The 17786-nt window shown below is 48.5% G+C and overlaps 1 protein-coding gene across 3 annotated transcripts in view; it reads left to right on the plus strand.

Moving 5' to 3' along the window:
- The window catches only part of DNAJB6 (DnaJ heat shock protein family (Hsp40) member B6), a 55710-nt gene that overhangs the window by 24665 nt on the left and 13259 nt on the right, over nt 1–17786 (plus strand). For all 3 annotated transcript variants that reach the window (XM_067747592.1, XM_067747595.1, XM_067747593.1), the window contains exons 6-8: nt 7672–7803; nt 9213–9354; nt 9841–9911. In XM_067747592.1, coding sequence (XP_067603693.1) covers nt 7672–7803; nt 9213–9354; nt 9841–9911 — 345 coding nt within the window. The remainder of the gene's footprint in view (nt 1–7671; nt 7804–9212; nt 9355–9840; nt 9912–17786) is intronic.

Genomic DNA, 17786 nt, shown 5'->3' on the forward strand with positions numbered 1-17786 from the left:
CTTCTAAGACACTGAAGACTGGCTCTGCAGTGGGGGTGCAGGCCGACCTTTCAAGGCTGACTTTCCCGCATGTAGAGCATGCACAAAACTAGCCTTAGGAGCGTGTGAATTGGAAGAAATTAATGAGCAAGGATTATACTAATGTGAATCAGGGCGATCCCTTCATTTGTTTATTATTGAAGGATGCCGTTACTTGGTAGAACGATGTTCTAAGATAGAAAAGCTTTGACCATTACAGGCCTAGCAGGAAATGCTGTCTGGGAGGCCTTTCTCCTGACTCGTACCCTCTGGTTGGATAGCCAAAACCAGGCTCTGAAACCGAAAGCCTCTTCCCGAGCGAGAGTGAGTTCTCTTCGCTTGTGTCCCATCCATGTGGGCACGGGTCCTGCGTGGGCACCCGGCCGAGGAGGGGGCGTGGGTGCAGCACAGGCAGGCGGAGCTGCAGAGGGAGGGGCGCAGCCAGGCATGGGGGGTCGTGAGCCGGTCGTTTTGTTCTCCTCCAGGGTCGCGGAGGCAGCTGGCGAGGAGCTGGAGCCTGGGGAGGAGGTGGTGGTGGAGGCCAGTGAGGCCCTGGGGGCGGTAGCCAGCGAGGTGACGAGGAGCCTGGTGGGGTGGGGTGGGGCTGGGCGGGCTGGGCTCCCCAGCAAGGGCCTGGAGGTCACCTCCAGTGAGGATGGGCCCCCGGGGGCCTGAGGGGTGTGAGGACGCGGGCCCGAGCTCGAGGCCCTGCTCCTGCCCCGGTGGGCTGTGCGGTGAGCAGCAGCCTGACTCCCTGCCCACAGTGTGTCTGGAATAAAGACTTCCTGCTGCTAGTGCCTGACGGTCCTTGGGCAGCTCCCCGCGGCCGTTGTGGAGGTGAGTGGAGACGCACAGGGGCCTGGGACGCCCTGCAGACCACCCTCCACGGGGAAGCTGTGTCACAGCCCGAGGCAGCACCTGTGCTAGTGTCCAAGCTGCGGGAACAGCAGACCCCGAGGTTGGAGCCTGAGACAGGGTGCGCCTGGCTGGGTCCCTCCCCAGGCCTCTTCCAGCTTCTGGTGGCCTCAGATGGTCCTTTCTGTGTCTTCACATTGTGTTCCCTCTGCGTGTCCAAATGTCCCTTTTTATAGGGACACTAGTGACATGGGATCAGGGCCACCCGAGAGAGCTTGTAACTGGATCGTCTGCAGAAGCCCTACTTCCCACATGAGGTCACGGGTTAGGAAGGCCGCATGGATGGGGGCCCCGTTGACGGTATAACGTGTGAAGACTTGTCCTGCGGTTTAGGAGCAGCACATTTTGAGAGGGGAAGCCTTTGAAGTCAGGCGCGCCGAGAGGAGCTGGACGTGGGAGAGCGCAGCTGCGGCGGTGGGAGAGGCCCTTGGGAGAGGCAGGGCCCGGGTGGTGACCCCCCGGGTGGGCCTGAGACCTGGTGGCCAGCGTGCCCCCGTCCCGTGCACCCAGGCTCCACCTGCACGGACCTGCATGCGTGGAATTGGAAAGGCAGCAAGGAGTAAGGCTTCAGGTCCACACCAGCAGCGTGTGAAGTTTCCTGCTAAAGGAGTTAAAAGAAAAACACTTTGCACGAGACTTAAAACGACTACGAAGCCCCTGGTCCCCCACGCTGGGGGAGGGGTGCTGTGGCCAGGAGGACAGGAGGGTGGCTCTGTCCGTGTTTGGGAAGTCTTCTGTCGGAACGGGCAGCAGGCGTTCGAAGATAGTTGGGCGAGGGTGGGTGCCGTGCCGGCGGGCCTCGTGTTCCTCTGAGCCAGACCCCAGCCCATCCCCTGCGGGAGGGGAAAGGGTTTCCTGAAAAGGTCATGCTCGGTGGTTTTCTGGGCCACAAGAGCAGCAGCCCTGAGGTTTGGATCATCTCCCCCGGGGAAGCCAGCACCTGCCACGAGTTGATTTTGAGGGTTTAATGGAGCTCCCGGTGCCACCCAGGGCAGAGCTCCCCGAGTCCGTGTAGGGCTTGCTCACCTTCTCTTCCTCCTGGAGTTGTGCTCCCCCGGCCTCAGGTGCAGGGCGAGGGCAGAGTGCTGGGCGGGTGGCTCCCTAGTGGTTTGTGAGGGGGCGCGTGGCACCAAGAGAGAGAAGGGACCCTGGCGAGACGGGCCACACACTGACCCTCACAGACTCCTTCTGTGAGGGACAGAGAGTCTTAGGGAGCCCCAGACCTCCGCTGGCGTCTGAAATAGGACGGTTTGGGTCCAGTGTGTGTATTTGGGATCCTGAGAAAATACAGTACTCCTGCGAGACCTGTGATGAAACTAGAAATTGCATTTCGTAGCACAGTAGTTGCGTGCAGAATTGAGAGCATGCTGTTCGCTTGGCGTACATTTATTACCTGCTTACCGTTCAGTGCCAGCCACCGCCCAGATGCTGGTTCAGCCCCGGAGACGCGTCCCAAACCCATCCTCCCCAGGGTTCCGATCTCGTATCACGCTGTGGCTGTGTTTCTGATTTGTTCCCGTTTCTGTTTCAGATTCTTTTCAAATACGTTATTTTCTACTTCTGAATATGTGAGAAGAAAACATTTTAAAACTTGGAGTTGTCGTGAAAGGAGTGTTTTGGTTTTTATTTGTGGTGTTGGGATCAGCTGGGAGATTATCACGTTGAGATCTGTCTGCTCCCCTCGGCCTTTGAATTCCAAGTGTTTCCCCTTTCCTAAGGGTTGCTGTAGTTGAGCTTTGAAACTGTAGTACAGTGTGATTTTCCTTTGTTTGAAATGCCCAGGATGCTTTTTCGAGTTTATGGTGTTATCCTTTTTTGTGCAGTTTTTTGTGTGTGCCTGGGAACTTGATGGTGTGCGGCTGTAAGGGAGGGACCGGCTGCTGCCCTAAGTCACCAGCGCAGGCCTCTCCCTCGCTTGGGTTTTGTGTTCACTGAAATGTTTCCGTTGGGACAGAGGAAGAGTGCTCGGAATCATGGCACTTGGCTTTGCGTCTGTTGGCGTTTGGTGTGGATTTCAGTATTTGCCTTGAGTTGGTTTCAGCCAACCATTGTGGTGTGGTTACTGTTCTGTCAGATACTGAATTTTGGTAAAATTTAAGAAAACGTGTGTCTCTAAACGTCTTTGCACTTAGTTTTTTCCTTAAGTCTTCCTCTGTGTATGTATGCGTGTAAACATTTGTCCCGTTTTGCGCTTAATTTTTCACAGCATTCAGTGCAGTGTACTTTTTGTCATAAGTTTGACATCGTCACTTAGGGTGTTGATCAGTTTAGTGTTTTGCAAATATCACCTTCACGGATTGCATTCAGTACTTCTGAGAGAAGAGCAGGATCTTACCAAGTTGTAGAGGTGTGTTTGATCCAGGATGCCTGAGACACTGAAAAGAAAGAGTTAAATCATAGGCTAGGCATGTGCCTGTTTCCTGTAATATTTGTATCTCACAGCACAGCATTGTTACGGGATAAAGACCTGGCTAAAGACCCTTCTAAAATGACCAAGGTTACAGAATTTAGGAAGTCTTTTAGAAATGCATGTAGGTTGTCCAGAGAGACAGATCCAACAGGGTGTGTATCTCTCTCTCTCTCTGAAGAAATTTAGTGTAAGGAATTGGCTCATTTGATTATGAAGATGGACACTTTGAAAATCTGCAGAGCTGATGTCCCGGTTTGACTCCATCAGGCTAGAAGTGCCGTCAGTGTTCCGGTTCAGAAGCCATCAGGCAGCAGAATTCTCTTGTGTTCGGTGGGGGAGAGGGGGGGGAGGGTTGGCCTTTTGGTCTATTCAGCCCTTTAGCTGATGGGATGGGGCCTGCCCACATTGGGGAGGCCAGTCTGCTCTCCTCAGCCTACTGATGTGAACGGTCATCTCACCCGAGAACACCCTCGGAGACGCACCCAATAGCTGGTGCTGTGGCCCCTTCAAGGTGACACACAGAAGCTGTCCACTCCCTCCCAACTCGGCACCCACACTCGTTATCTCCTTAAACCATGCTTGATCTCCAAATAGAGACAATAGCAAGATCATAATCGTGCCTAACGCGATGGCTGTCCTGCATGTAATCGAGAATGCGCTAACCTTTCTCCCAAATAGGAGGTAAGGTCCTTGAACTTACCTTTCTCCTTGTTGTCCCACTGTGATGCAAAGCCTGCATTTGATGTGATGTGATGTGATAAGGGGGTAAAAGAGGCAAGAAGATAAAGCTGTGCTTAGTGTTTATGAATAACATGTATGCACGAAGTATTCGTAAAGAAATAAGGAGGAAATACACTCGGCACTTGCAACCCTTGTTTCTGTAACAGGGCCTGTGGTCGTAGCTGCTGTTTGTAACTACCTCCTTCTTCCACCTGGTCCATATTCCCTTTGCCCACCGGGCACCTTGGCTGGCTGTGTGGTTCTGTATCCCTGGGGGAGTGAAAGTAAAAAAGTACTCGGTAGAATGTTTGGTTCTGTTGCCATGTCTTATTAAAACTTACAGCAAGTGCAGTATTTGCCCCTTTTAACCTCAAAAATAATAATATAACACAGACTCAACGTAAGAAATTGGAAAACATAAATGAGATTAAAAGGAGGGAGGGGGAATCAACCTTTGTCTTACCACCAATTGAAAGTCCACATTTTTCAGATATTATAGTTGGGATGTGTGTGTGTGTGTGTGTATATATATGTATGTTCTCTTCTGCCTTTTTCTAAAGCGTAAGCTTGATGACCATTCAAATACTTGCATTTAACATGCTCTCCATTCATTTACTCTTTTGGAAAATTAGGTAAGTTTCAGTTTTCACTATAAATGCTTTGGACTCCTTTAGTATAGTAAGTTATTTCCATGTTTGATGAGTTGATTTCCCTGAAGTAGAATTGAATTGCTGGATTGAAGGGTCTTTAAAAATGGTATTTAGCTTGGGGGCTGAAGATCGTGAAAGCTCGTGGTCCATACTCCCCAAACCAGCAGCAGCCAGTGATGGGAGGCCTTAAGAAGGGTTTGCCTGACCTCACGGTGGCGCCTGTTAACAGCACATCACTACAATCATGACATTTTTTTTAACGTGTTGTTTGGTGTCACCATGACTGTTGCAAATGAGACTTTTCATTTTTAGGGTTAACTGTAATATCTGAAATTACACGTTAAAATACGGTGACTACTTGAATTGTAGAAAGTCATATTTAGGCTGTATAATAGAAAAATATGCAAGATAAAAGATTTTAAAAATAAAAATACAAAAGTACAAGAAAATGTAATTGAAAAGCTAGCTGGCCTTCTTACAACATACTACTCAACCATCTTTTGAAGTAGCTTCTGAAGAAGGTGATTTTATAATTATGAAAGGCTTAATTTAGCTTCATGTGAACAAATTAAAACCGTTTGTTCAGTGGTGGTATCACATGGACACTGGTTTAAGTTGGTCTCAAAAGCCTTGTGAACAACCTTTAAAGATTTAGTTGCTGTATGAACCTTAAATTGTAACATAACTAATTGTTATGGCAGTAATAAAAGGAACATTGCAGAAGGACGCAAACAACGTGATTCAGTGTAAACTAAAACTTTAGAGCATGTGCAGAACAGCACATCGTTTAGGAACTCATGGATAGTGAAAATCTAAAGCTGGTCCTGTAGGTTCTTCTTAACGGCTACTGCTTGAAAGAGAAAACTACTGCACTGTGAGTTTAAACTGTACTTGTCATATTACGCTTGTGTGTCTTAACGTGGGTGGTTGTAACATAAGAATGTTAATTATCTGCCATCTTGTAGCTCGGATCCATAGAGAATGTGTCACTGCAGGTGTGTAGGCCACGATAATAAGGTAAAAGGTGACTTAGTAAATAGAACACTTGTATTTTATTTGAACAGGATGAAGTCTCTGAAGAAATTTACAGAATGTCTCCAGCTCTAGATAAAGTTTATGGTCCATTTTTCTACTTACACTTCTAAATATGGTAATAATGGGACTGTAAGCCCTGTTCACAAGGTAGCTGGTAAATGAATTTCTTAAAGTTGTGTTTGAAAACAGTGGCGTTTACTGTGGAACGTGGGAATTAAGCGCAAGACCAGCAGGCCCTGGAGCTTTCTTGTTCACAGCAGAGGCCCTTGCCCAGTGCTGCGTGGGGCTCGGGCCCCCTTTGGGGCGGTGGACCTGGTCTCTGTGCACATGTTCACTCCTTCTCCCTCTAGCATTCCTTCTTTCTGGTCTATCAACAGGCCAGCAGTGACCAGGTTTTCTAAATGTTCGCTTCTTCAGGCCTGTTTTCGTGTACTTTGCATAGCTCTCTTATTTAAGAGAGGCCTTGTAGGTTTTTATTTTTTAAAAATTTTTTATTTATTTTTGGGTCTTCGTTGCTGAGCACAGGCTTTCTGTAGCTGCGGCGAGCGGGGGCTGCTCTTGTTGCAGAGCACGGGCTCTAGGCGCGTGCGGCCATGTCGTTTGGCCACCCCTTTCCTCGCCCCCATTCTGAGTATTGCTTAAGCTGCCTTGGCCTTGCCTGGCCCTTGGTCTTTCCTCAGGGTCTGTGAGCAACAGTGCACGTAACCTCTCGCACATCCTTTCAGGTCACTGCCAGTTACCCGGGGGGTGTGGCACGCTGCGCTGGTCACATTTGTCTGTAAACACGAGTGCGCCGTGAATCTCAATTTCTACTTGGTTTTGTGCTCACTGTGTGTTTATTTTTCTGTTTACTTTTATTTCTTTCATTTCACTACTCAAATGCATTAACTTCCTGCTTTGGTCACTCTTGCCTTGTCTTAAAAATATGCCGTGCTGATTCTGTAGTTTGTGTGTCATGGGTTGCTTTTCTCTTTCCCCAATGTGCATTTCTAGCTTACTCATCCATCAGGAGTCCTTGTTTTCATTTCTTAAAGAATTCCCGTTTCCTCGAAAAAAAAGTATAGCGCTGATTAATTTCATAGAACCTCAGTGAATTTTTTTAAAAGCTTGTATAATTCATGTTTTCAGCAGGTGCTCACTGATTGATAATAACAACCAAAAAAAGCTCCTAAAGTGTCCAGGCTAATCTTATTTTTATTTTCAGGAGCATTTTGGTATCTCCAGTAGTAATATGATGCCTATTCACGTTAGTAATTTTCTATTAAAGTATAATGTAGTGTCTGCCAGTTAACATTTATTCAGATTTGACTTCAGCTTATCCTTCCTAAATTTTTTTTGAGATGTCAGGCTTACAGAAAAGTCAAAGGGATTCCTTAGCGCCTGGCTCAGAGTCACCGGCTGTTCAATTTTGCCTCACTTTGCTACAGCGTTCTCTTGCGTTATACGTAAATACGGTAGAAAAATCCATTTTTGTTTTTATTCCTGAATGACTTTGGAGAAGGCAACCCAGACTCCATGCAGTACGACTGCTTAGGTGTGAAATCCTAACCTTTTAAATGGCATCAGCTGGGACAGTGTCTACCAGAACTTTCAGTAAAAAGCTGTGTTAAAACAGCTCTCTGTCCAAGTCTGTAGTGCAGATTGATGGCCTTGAGTTTTATATTTATAGTGTTGTGTTTTTTTGTTTGTTTGTTGTAAATCCCTGATGTATTCTAGCTTCAGTTGCGTTAAACAAGTAAGTAAAACTGCTGGTTAGATGGACTTCTGGCTGCTCTGTAGATACGCTACATTGTTGTAATGTCTTGGTAAGTTTTTTGTTCCTAATGGAACAGTGTATCATAAGGCATTAACCCTTATTGAAGCTCTCCTGTGAAAAAGCCAAATTGAATCAAGATTTCACAAAGCACTTTTGTTTGTTTTTAGAAGACCCGTTTGAGGACTTCTTTGGGAATCGAAGGGGCCCCCGCGGAAGCCGGAACCGAGGCACGGGGTCGTTTTTCTCCACTTTCGGTGGATTTCCCTCTTTTGGAGGGGGATTTTCTTCTTTTGATACAGGTACTAAACGTGTGATCAGACATCAGTGCGGTGCTCTTCTAGTTCGGGCACTTTGCAGTAGGTGTATAATGCCTTTTGGTAGAACAGCTTAGCAGATTTGCCAGTATTTTTTATGTGTACAAGGCTGTGCTTAGTAACCTACATTTTTTCCCTAATCTTCCCAAGAATGTTATACTTGAAAACCTACTTCTGATCTTAACTGTTAAAGGTGGCCAGCATTTAATGAAATTTCTGGTTAAAAGGAGTAAGGTGTTTTGAGATAAATAACTGAAATAACCCGCTTAGACAATCTCACTAAATCCTTTTTTATCTAACCTCAACAGTTAAAAAAAATTCCAGTATCTTAGGCGAGTCCAGGTTGATGGGGTCAGGAGGTGGGGCTTTAATGCGGTCTCTGTGTGACCAGAGCCAAGCTGAGTCCCCAGGTGAGGCGTGGTCACTTGTGTTCGCGCTGCCGCACAGAGCTCAGCTGTTGATGTACAGGCCGTCCGCCAGCTGCAGTCATGTGCACACGGCCTGATGCAACCCTGTGTTTCACCTGAAGAATTGTAATCTTAGCTTTTCTTTGAAGCTCACCCAGTTCCTCTTAACAGAGGAGCTGCTGTGTTTCTGGTGCTCATTTTTGTGTAAACGCTCTGTGGTGAGAACTGGCTGTGCTCCTCGTACAGGCCACCCCACACAATGCACCTGCGAGGGCTCTTCTCAAATGCCGCTGGACTTGACTACACAGGGCACGTGTCGGTGCACTTCTATCCAGCAGATCCTTTCGTTAGATGCCATGTAGTGTGCTCAAGTGTGAGGGAGAGTAAAATAGAGCTGGTTAAAAATATCACAACAGTACTTCATTTAAGAAATGTGTGTGGGACGCAGTCCTTACCTTTAAGGAGCCTCAGGAAGAGTTGTTAGGGAGTGTGCAACGTGTGCTGTGATGTGGGCCTTTTGGAGTGGGACAGGTAGGTAAGTTCTTTGAACAAGCAAGCAGTCTCGACATCGAAGTTGGCTTGCTTTGGTGTGGCTGTGGAAGTCAGTGTCCGTAGTCGATCACCATGTAATTGAGAATTAGTCTGTGAACTGCAGACCCGTGCTTTTCCAGATAAGTCTTGGTGGTATTCTTTCTAAAATTGTTTCAGCTTTTTAATAATTCAGATTTTTATTCCCTGTGGTCACAATTACAAGGGGCAAGTCAGAAGCAAGTTGGCTTTGCCCATCTGTGGCAGGAACTTCGCCCCATTCCTGTGAGATGCATGGCTCCAAGTTGCTCCCCTTCAGTAGGGTGAAGTGCAGGGGAGCCCAGCAGAGCCCTTTGGAAAGGGGGGGTTCCTCCTGCCCTGCAGCTCTGATGGAAGTGTGTGCATTAAATCAACAGTGGACATACCAGTCTCTAATCTTTCTTTCCTGTTTTCCTACAGGATTCACTTCCTTTGGTTCACTAGGTCATGGGGGCCTCACTTCATTCTCTTCCACGGCATTTGGTGGCAGTGGGATGGGCAACTACAAATCTATATCAACTTCTACTAAAGTGGTTAATGGCAGAAAAATCACTACAAAGAGGTACAGTGATCTTCTCTAGTTCATATTTCTAATAAGTAGGTATGGTGTTTCATTGGTGCCACATTTTCTTTGCACACCCTCCAGTGTGTGACATACGGGTTGTATGTTAAGTCTGTCTGGTACCATGAGAATCTTAATCTCCGATTTAGAGCTTTTCCTTCTGAATTTTTGCTCAGTGTTATATATTAGACATCACCCTTACTTAGAGCCATGTTCACGGGTAATAGTGTGTTGGATGGTAAAATGGAACCATTCATAGTGAAACCGGGACCGTTCTGACTGCTAGTGCCTGTGCCCGTGTTCAGTGTCAGATTTTAAGAAACGTCTGTCCTCAGCAGGTTGGCTTCAGCCACAAAATTCGTAATTGCACGTATATCTGTGGCAAGTCCTGTAAAAATATGCATTTATATTCACATACGTGTTTACATATTTGATAACAAGATTGTAAAATGCCTCTTATTCCGGCCCCCCCCCCCCCCCCCCCAGGATTGTCGAGAATGGTCAAGAGAGAGTGGAAGTCGAAGAAGACGGCCAGCTGAAGTCCTTGACGATAAATGGTAAGGAGCAGCTGCTGCGCTTGGATAACAAGTAGCTCGCCGCACGTGCGCAGCAGAGCGTCCCCTCTGGCGCGCGCCACGGGAGGATTGGCAGGAACATTTTTTTGAAGATTTCACATGAACTCGACTCTCAGTGTAACTGTACTTAATCTAAAGTATTTATACACAGCTCATCGGAGCCCTGCTTGTCATAGACTTTTGAGTTTATTGTTGGGACCACATGATAGGACCATTTTTTTTTTGTCTTTAAAATTGTTGTAAATCTCTGTATGCACTTTGCTTTTTTATTAAACGTAATCCAAGGTGGCCGTGACTCTTCCGTACACTAACACCAGCACGGACCTGCTTTTCCATTGTGTTTGAAACATGAGCCAAGTAGTGTCAGCTGCTGTGAAGTTAACGTCGCCAGGGCGCATCTTCCACAGAGTAATTTCAAGTTTTTTCAGTATTTAGTAGTGAAAGATATTAATGAATTAATGGTAATACATTTCTGGTTTAATATAAATTGAGGATGTTTTCTAGTTGTGCATGAATGCTGGCAACTTAGTAAGTTTTGACGATTGTTTAAATATGTAACGTGTTAAGCTTAGGTTTAAAAAGTTAAGCTGGTAAACTGGGTCTTTGTCATTTGCTTAAAAAAAAAAAAGAAAATAAATGCAAATGTGTTTGGTGCATTCTTTCCTGAGTGGGGCGAGGCCTCCTGCGTGTGTGTGTGTGACTTCGTGCCTGGGCTGCCAGAGTCCTTTCATTCCTGCTGTGTCCGGTCGCTGAGGCCGATGCTGGACTTGAGTTGCGTGTGTTCTTCAGTGTATTTGGAGGGCGTATGAAAACTTTCCTGTCAGTGTTGAATAATGATTAGCAATTTATTGAACATTTCTTTGGTGAGGGAGGAAACGGCTGTCCAGTTTTCCATTCTTCAGAATATGTTGCAGTTTTCGAGGTTATGTTTGATGCCAGCTCGTTTAAAGATAATATGCGTAGTAAAGTCATGGAACAATACAGATGTGGGCACAGGTAAAGGTATTTCTTTTGGTTTTCAATCAGTATAATCTGTCACGATAACCATTGATAACTGGAATTCCAGCCAGAGGAATATTAAATAAGAGTTTGATTGTATTTATACTACCCCACTCGAGTTTGTTTTGGGACTAAGCAGTGTGAGACTGCTAGAAGAAGGTGTTAAAAAAGACATTGCAAACTTGAATGTAAGTATTGGAAGACAGCTGGACCCAGGAAGACAAGGAAAGGGGCTTCCGTGTGCCCCGCCGTCTTAGCTCACGGAGCCTGTGGAGAAGGTGTAGGCACACCACACGCTGGGAAACCACATTGTAGAGTCTCCTTTCACAAACTAAAACCCTAGTACCAGAAAGTCTGCTTTCGTTGTTGCTGTCAGGATAGGTGGTTTCTCTGTTACTAAGTGAGAAGCTCACAGGAACGGCTGCCAGTTCCCTGACTTGGAGATTATATTTCTCATTGGCGGGTGGAACGAACCATTCGGTAGAACAGGCTCGATGGCCCCCTCAGGACACCAGGTAAATGAAGAGAAGTCTCGTCCAGCCCACAGTTGTTGGTGTCCAGGAAGCGTTTTATTGGCACCTTGGCTTTACACGTCTGAGTGTGCTGGGATGGTCGGGTTTAGTGCAGCCCCGGCTGTGAGCAAGTCCCTCCACTTGAGGGCGCAGGTGGAAGATGAACCTCTTCTGGGGACATGTTTTGAGGGGAGCGTCACAGTCACACGTTCACCATTCCCACTTTGAAAATTGCCGTTATTCTGCACGTCTGGTGATAGGAATGTTAATTAAATAGGAAAGAGAACTTGTTGTCGGGTCTTGTTTGCTGAGTATTTGGAAGCAGTCAGGTTCGTTCCCGCAGCCTTGGGTCCAGTGTGCTGTGAAACAGCTGTGAACGGTTAGGTGAGTGTTGCTGCAGCACTGATAGTGACACCACGTAAGGAGCGGCTTGGGACAAGAGCATTTAATTCACATTACAGGTCTGGTCACTTGTTAGTCCCTGTGCTTTCCGATTAAAAAACCAAAAGTCTTCCTGTAGCCCTGAATGCCTTTGCAGCGGAGCCCCACCGTCTGGGAGAGCCTGCCGCGGGGCTGTCACATCATGTGTGCGCTCGTCTCCTCCATGCTCGGGGGGTTATCGTAACAGTCGCTCAGGATGGAGGTCTTCTGTTCAGCTCCCCGGAGCACAGTCTTGAGGGGGCAGCAGTGTGCTGTGCTTTTCTCACTTATGCTTTGTTTTCTCGTTCGCTGCGGTTTGCACCTCCGTTGCTTTGATGTAGTTCATTGATGGCCAGTTGCCTCATTCCTGCCTTTTCGGTTCAGGTTCCAAAGGTTCCAGGTTTGCTTTTAGCAGCCCAGGTACTGCTTCTTTGTGATACAGATGATACCACTGGTCACACCTGCCCCGGTAGCTCATCTTTCTTCCTCTTGAGGGTCCACAAAGGGCACATTGTAGAAGTTTGCAGAGGTAGCTTTAGACTTCCCTGAAGTTACTCTTGTAACCTGTGTATCTGGCCTGCTGGAGTCTTCAGTACAGATGTGGGGAAGCTCCAGGGACATTATTATAACTGACTTTCCAGTCAGTTTTCACTTTGTTTATTGTCTACTACAGCCGCACCGTTCCTGCTTGATTACCCACTAGCTGTCCTCAGCCTCTTCAGGGACTGCTCTGGTTTCTCCTTTCAGCACTACATAATCACATGAAAATATTTTTATTTTTAGAGAATCCAACAGTAATTTGTAATTCATTTAATTGTCTCTGCTATTGCTTCTCAGTGGTTAGCCATCAGCAAGTTTAGTAATGGGATAATTATTACTATTTCAGGAGGCTGTCAAGCCCAGAATTGTGGAGTGAATTTGAGCACTTGATATGGTGTGGTCAAGTGGAGGTTGCCCTGTACGACCCAGTGGCCTTTTTTTTTTTTTTAATGAGGTACGAGATTCTGCCTCCTTTTGAGTTATTTTCGAGGTGATTGGTACTTTCAGAGTGGGTGGTTTAATGCTGCAAGTCTAGAAACATTTGCTTCAATAATCAGATTCTTCCTCAGTCACCGTTTCTTGCGTCCTTAAAGTCAGTCTAAGGCTTCTGCCTTTAGAGCTGGTCACGGGTGACTTGTCTCAGCACCTCTGAATCTGCTGTTCCTTGCAGTTCTGTTCTAATTAGATGGAGATTTGGTACTGAGTATGACTGGTGGTTAAAATGGGGTAAGACAACTTTTGTTCTTTCTTTTTTTTGGTGACTAAATTAGTTATTTCATCTTGCTACTTGAAAAGGTCAGAGGAGGGAAGGTTACAACAGCTGTTTCTCTGTCAATCAGAAATCTAGGAATCATGGTGATCATGGATTTCCAAAGACTAGCCCTGGCTGGGACTTTGGAGAGAGTCTTGTTTACTAGCAGTGGAATTGGGCGTCAGAAGACCCGGTGCTTGCCCTTTGCTTAGGTGCATCTCTGCTCCTTGCTTCGTGCGCTCTGTAAGTTGTTCTTACCAAACTACATACAAAGGCATTAACTGAGGTTTTGGACCCGGGTGAGTTCTGCACTTTGTGGAGAGCCATGACTATTTCTCCTTTTCCCTCTGGCCCCAGCATTCAGGGAACAAAGACTCCTCTTCTGCAGTCCAACCTCCATAGGAATACAGACCCCACGAGGGCAGGCTTTGCCCATTTTCTTGCTGCTTCTCCCTAGCCCGTGGTGCTGGAAGCATTCCCTAAGTATCTGTTGTATAAATCATCCCATGGCACTCATTTCCACTGTGCCCCTGGAATGCTGCCTGTGAGCCTGGGAGCACCGTGTCTCCCAGTCCGAGAGTGCCGAGTAGCCACTAGGTCTGGTTTGGGAGGACTGGGGGGTGCATCTTGGTTCATGACACTTCTTTGTTCTTTGGACCACTGAATAGTCCATGGTGGTGGAGTTTCACAGTCTAGTAACTATAGCAGCTTATTACTTGTCCTTTTCTATCCCAGTAGGATTGATTTGCTTCTTGAAAGGAACACAGAGCACAGCAGCATCGTGCTGTTCTCCCCACCCCTTCCCTCGTCCTGTCCTGGTCCCCAGAGGCATTCAAGGCATCGGTAGGACATCACGAGAACAGGACTTTCTTACCTGGAGCACGTCCCAGGGCTGTAGGACCCAGAGCTGGGCCTGCTGTAGCAGAAGCAGCGTTGCATCTTTCCTCCCGTCGTCTCGTAGGGAAGACCACATTTCCTTAGCGTGTGATGCGGGGAGTTCCCTGCCCTTGCGGAGCTCCACTCAGCTGGACGGCAGCGCGAGCCCGCGGGCAGGGTGTGGACGTGCCTGAGAGTACTGCAGGCGGTGAAGCCGGGAGGGGGAGGTGGCCTCTTTGAGGCCTTCCTGGAAGTAGTGGTCAGACTTCGGTCCTTCCGGGGGCCGTCCCAACGTTCTGGTGGCCATCCCTCCACCCCAGGTAGGTGCAGCGGGCAGGCACAGTGTGACCACGGTCTTAGGAGACTAATACTAGGCTTGTTCCCCTAATTCTTTTTCAATAATCGGGATTTATTGGTTTTGAGGATCAGTACACAGGACATTCCAGTTTGCACACAGTTCTTGATGTGTGTACCAAAAATCTAAAAATTCATGTAGATATTTTTCTTCTTGAAACAGTAATTCCAGCGACTTTCCAGCTTAAGTTCTGGAGGTAGCATTTCCTTAAGAGGATGTCAGGTACCAGTATCTTCAAATGTGGACAAAGCTGTTACACCCCGAGTTCCACTGTTGCACAGTTTACTGTCATACACACTGTACCTACATACATACATATGTTAGCCGACTCACTAGGGAACCTGGTTGGACGGCCACCAGCACAGGTGTCTGAGGGCGCTGAGCTCTGACTGGGACGGCCAGCATCAGGCAGAAGCCAGCGGGGAATAGGAGTCATTTACGGTATTCAAGACGCGTGAACTGTATGAGTGGGTTTATATCCAGTTGCCGCGTGATGTGCCGTGTACTACAGCGTGTGAAGACCACCCCCAGCATCTTCGGAGTGTTAGCTGACACCCATTCAGAAACCACTCTTTTCTGGTTGTACCAAAAAAATACCGCCAAATGATTTCCCCTCTCTGAGTCGTTTATACTTGAAAATGGGATGATGTGGGATTTCTTCCTAATTAAAAATGTTTCTGGAGCTCCTAAAAAAATCTTGCATTTACCAAAGAGGTGATAAATACACCCCTGTGATTGCACAAGGGGGAAGATGGGGACCACCCACGGGGCGCGGCTGTGCCCCTCCCAGCGCGAGGCAGCCAGACGCCCGAGCTTCCTGGTGAGCCCCTTCATCCACTGGGCTTTACACCTCCCTCTCACTCTGGTTTGCATTTGCTTCCCGGGAAGAGTTACCCTTTCCTGCTGCCGTCTTTCCACTTTGGGGGAACATTTTCCCCTCTGCCGCCCCTCAGTCAGTGGCAGTGAGGAGGTGCCCGGAGCCTGCACCCAGCTGGGCTGCACTTGCTGCTGTCGGCCCCAAGCCGAGGCCGAGGGCTCTCACCTGACACACCGGCGTGCTGGAGGTGACGCCAGGCCTCTGGTAGCACGGGCTCCAGGACCGGGCAGGCGGGCAGGCGAGGCGGTCTCCGCGCGTGACGCCTGTGCTTCCCCGTGCCGCGGGCCGCCCGAGGGGACCGTGCGCAGTCGACCCGTGCTCGCGTGTTGGAGGAGCGTGGCGGAAAGGGTCCTGTGGAGGCCCGGTGCTGGCTGCTGGCCGCCCTGCTGGGCAGGGTCTGGGTTCCAGCTGCTTCTGGAATGGCTGTGGTCCCGTGCGCCTGGCTGGGGCAGCCGCCCAGCCCGAGGTCTGTGCCTGGGGCTGTTGGCGCCCGTCGCACCTCTGGCCTGAGAGTCTCGTGCAGCCTGGGGAGCGTCGGCGCTCCTTTGTTCCCGTGACTGTTGAGGTGTTGGCGTGCGTGCGTGTCCTTGGAGGAGGAGTTCTGTTGAATCGGGTGCCTAGAAGAAGTTGAATAGTCGGGTGGAGAAATGTGGGCATTTAAAGCTGGAAGCCATAAATTGCTTTCCACAGAGAGTATGTGCCTACCAACGTACTTGTCAATACTGGCTGATAACAGTTGTTAAACTTCAAATTTCTGGTTAAATTTCTGGTTACTGTATGAGGTGGAGCCTCTTGGTTGTTGGCGGCATCCCTGTTTTTCTGCAGTTGTTCCCTGATTTCACAGGCCCCTGTTACATCATTGTTCTGTGAGTCCTTTGCTTGCTCTGTTAAAGTGATTTTCCTTTTCAGTTGTCATGTTTTCATTTGACATACTGTGTGTTTTTTTGGGGTGGCCTTTTGTTTAATGTCCTACATGTTCCACAACTAAAAAATTTTCATTTTTAAATTTTTTTAAATTTTTTTGTGGTACTTGGGCCTCTCACTGTTGTGGCCTCTCCCGTTGAGGAGCACAGGCTCCAGACGCGCAGGCTCAGTGGCCATGGCTCACGGGCCCAGCTGCTCCGCGGCATGTGGGATCTTCCCGGACCGGGGCACGAACCCGTGTCCCCTGCATCGGCAGGCGGACTCTCAACCACTGCGCCACCAGGGAAGCCCAAAAATTTTCATATTTTTTTATGTACTTTCACTTGTATGTCTGTTTGCTTCTTTAATTTACTTGGAACGTTTGTATGTGTTAAAAACACCCAACTTTCTCCCAGATTTCTTGCCAGTGTTAATACCTACTATATCTCATTCAACACACAACTGTTCAGGACTTGTGTTCTCTTGTCCTTTGGGTCTTCTTTTCGGCCCGGGTTGCACTTTGTCATGTGGTGTCCGCTGGTGGAGTGCTTTGATGAAACAACTGCGAGTTCATGGCACATGGCCGCTTAGTCTACGTAATACGGTTTTTTAGTAAGTCTTTAACGGATGTCAGTATCGAGAAGAAGCTAGAATCACTCGAGATTTTTATGTGGATTAAACTGTGTCTTTAGGAAAATAAGATTTTGTGAATATAAGACCCTACCAAAATTAGAATGTTTATTCTTTTTGATGATTTATTTCAGTTATTGTTTATTACGACAGCCTTCGGTCATTTTTTTATTTTTGGCTGCGTTGGGTCTCCGTTGCGGTGCACGGGCTCCTCATTGCGGCGGCTTCTCTCGCTGCCAAGTACGGGCCCTAGGCGCTGGGCTTCGGTAGTTGTGGCGCGCGGGCTTAGTTGCTCTGCGGCATGTGGGATCTTCCCAGACCAGGGCTCGAACCCGTGTCCCCTGCATCGGCAGGCGGATTCCTAACCACTGAGCTACCAGGGAAGCCCCTTCGGTCATCTTGATGGAAGTCGTGCTTCAGCCGCACGGTCCAGTCCCTGCAGCCTGAGTGAGGACTGAGCAGGAAAGCCTGGTGGCTCGCGCCTCGGGGCGGGCCTGTGTCCCGCGGGTGCTCAGGGCATCAGAGCATTACTTTGTCCTTTACGGAGCGGGTGGTAGGAGTGCCCCCGACAGCACACAGCCCTCGCCCCTGCTTCCTCTCCGTAGGTCCTGATCCTTACCCTGCTGCTCTCGGGGCCTTTTTCAGCCAAGCGGGCACGTGGCCCCAGAGACGGTGGTCTCTGCCGGAGGAGTGTGGGCCTGGGGCTCTGCGAGCGCGGCCTGCTGGGTTCCTTCTCCCTCTGCTGCTTCCCCTTGTGCCGGGGGCTCGGCGGCTCCTGGGCAGAGTGACGTGCCGGGGTCGGGAGGCCGGGGGCAGAGGCTGGCTCTGCTTCTGCCTCCCTGGGTGGGTTTCCATGTCGTGATTGTTCTCGAAGCGTACAACCCCCGGGGGTGTGTGGTGGTGAGATCCGAGCTCCAGGCGCTGTTGGCCAGAGCTGTGACACCCCTACTTTCCGGGTGAGTGTGGGGCCCCATCCGCCCGAGCCCGGCCGGCC

Source organism: Pseudorca crassidens, chromosome 8, assembly GCF_039906515.1.
Source record: "Pseudorca crassidens isolate mPseCra1 chromosome 8, mPseCra1.hap1, whole genome shotgun sequence".
NCBI lineage: Eukaryota > Metazoa > Chordata > Mammalia > Artiodactyla > Delphinidae > Pseudorca > Pseudorca crassidens.